Here is a 1,984-nt window from a genome sequence, read left to right as displayed (position 1 = left end):
AAAAAAAAACAGCTCTGAAATGTTCACAAATACAGTGTTAAAAGGTTTTGAAATCCATTGTTGCACACTCCCCACGTGGCCAGACATCAGTCCACGGCGACATTGGGAGCTACAGTATCATCAAACGGCTAAAAATGGGCAGGGCAGTAAGAACGGTGAGAAAAGATGACATTTGAATGGATGGAATGCAAGCGATTTTCTCCAAAAGGTGCACATCCCACACAATCTCACGTCAAAGTGCATTCAATGTTAATTCTAACTGGGCCACAAGACCAAAATTTGGCTAAAAAGACCCCCCCACCCCCATGCTACACATTGAGTTTTGGTAATGCAAGACAAATGTTGAAGGAGAAAGGGGGCTAAATTAAACAACACAGGGACTTGATTGTGAATTTCAACAACATTCATTACCGAGAGGGAACAATGGATCAACTTCCCTTCCCTCAGAAAGCAACACAAACATGGGTGACTGGAGGGCGATGGTGTAACGGGACACGCTGGTATCCATAGGTAACAGGTGTCACAACACATTCCACTTGCACTTACATACAGGCCGGAGAGAAGGTTGGGATGAATGGTTTCTTTAAACTTGTCGCGAGGAGAAGGGGGAGGAAGAGAAGTTAAGACCGTAAGCCCCTTTTGTTTTTTTTTTTGTTTTTTTATCCAATGGCTAAAAGATAAAGAAAATATATTCCCTGTGGTCCAAAAAAGGGTTTTTATAGAAAATAGAGATGCTCTCATTGGGAGTTTCTTTACCTTGAGCTTGGATTTCACTGGGCACAGTCTGAACCTCAATTTCCTCCCCACCCAGGAAGCAAAATAAATGAAAAACAGCAAACTGGGGGGAAAAAAAAAAAAGAAAAAAAAAAGAGTTTTGAATTTTCTGATTCGGGGGTAGTTCTTAACGAAGAAAAAAAGTATCCATGTAATTTGGACTGCTGTTTCTGCAGTGGTGTGTTGAACATGTACCCATAGTAACCACAAATAAGTGCAAAGTCAATGCTGATAGCCCCCTCGGACACAGAGCCGATCACCGGCGTTTACAGTTGAGAGTGCAGGGGTAGGTGGAGCCAGTTTCCATGGGTGTTCCTGGTTGGTTGGTTTGTTAGTTTAGCTGCCCCAACAGTTCCATTTCCACAAAGCCTCTCCTAAAAAATGGAGTGCCCAGCTCATCCAATGACACAACAGAACAGATGATAATGGGGAGAGAGGGTAGAAAATAGCAAACCTACAAGGTTTCCATCACCTGGACGATAGGCCACATCCTCTGTTTTCTTTTTTTGTTTGTTTTTGTTTTTTCTTTTGTTTTTTCTTTTTTCCATTCTTTCACTATTTCATTTCATATTCTTAGCTTTAAAAAGGCTCACCCTGGTCTAGCCAAATGACCAGCCATGGCATGACCCTGAACAATAGTAGGCCTGGGTGACTATGTGCCGCTTTAACTAGACACAGTCATCATATTGTAGCCTTTGGAGGGACTGGTTCTTCCCAGCACCATCAGTTCCTCCTTGCAGCTGATGTGACTGTCCACCATAGGGTTCACTGCCCCACTGTTTCCTGAGGGGGAGCTGGTGGTGGCTGTCGCTGGCATTCCTCCCGGGCCAGGCTGCGACTCATACAGGACGCAGATGGATCCATCTTCGCCAATGCGGTAGGAAACCTCGAAGGGGTCCACCCAGAGCGTGAGCTCACTGGGCAGCAGCAGGTAGAGTTGCTGGATGGTCAGACCGATGCGCTGGCCTGCCTGCCACACCAGGGGGTCCATCTTGTGGTTGATGCGAATGCAGCGGTAACCTGAGCCCTTGCAGGGCCTGTCTGGAAACCAGTGGTGCTTATATTGCTCTGCAGGGAAACAAAGAGACAAGGTGGAGAAAATGTTTAGCTCTGACAAAAAAAAAAAAAAAAAAACCAGACACTTGTTACTAACACGTCAAGACGGCAAGATCATGTCATAAGCAAAGAAGGAAAAAAACAAAGGCGTAGT

The 1,984-nt window shown here is 45.0% G+C and overlaps 1 protein-coding gene across 1 annotated transcript in view; it reads right to left on the bottom strand.

Moving 5' to 3' along the window:
- Window positions 1–642: 642 nt before the first annotated feature.
- The window catches only part of btg1 (B-cell translocation gene 1, anti-proliferative), a 5,312-nt gene continuing 3,970 nt past the window's right edge, over window positions 643–1,984 (bottom strand). The window contains exon 2 of the mRNA XM_005733491.2: window positions 643–1,842. Within this exon, the coding sequence (XP_005733548.1) occupies window positions 1,439–1,842 (404 nt within the window). The 3' untranslated portion in view covers window positions 643–1,438. The remainder of the gene's footprint in view (window positions 1,843–1,984) is intronic.

The sequence above is a fragment of the Pundamilia nyererei genome, unplaced genomic scaffold (assembly GCF_000239375.1).
Source record: "Pundamilia nyererei isolate P.nyererei 1_Seehausen unplaced genomic scaffold, PunNye1.0 scaffold00052, whole genome shotgun sequence".
NCBI classification, from domain to species: domain Eukaryota; kingdom Metazoa; phylum Chordata; class Actinopteri; order Cichliformes; family Cichlidae; genus Pundamilia; species Pundamilia nyererei.
The sequence above is the reverse complement of the archived record's forward strand: the minus strand, read 5'-3'. Positions and strand labels throughout refer to the sequence as shown.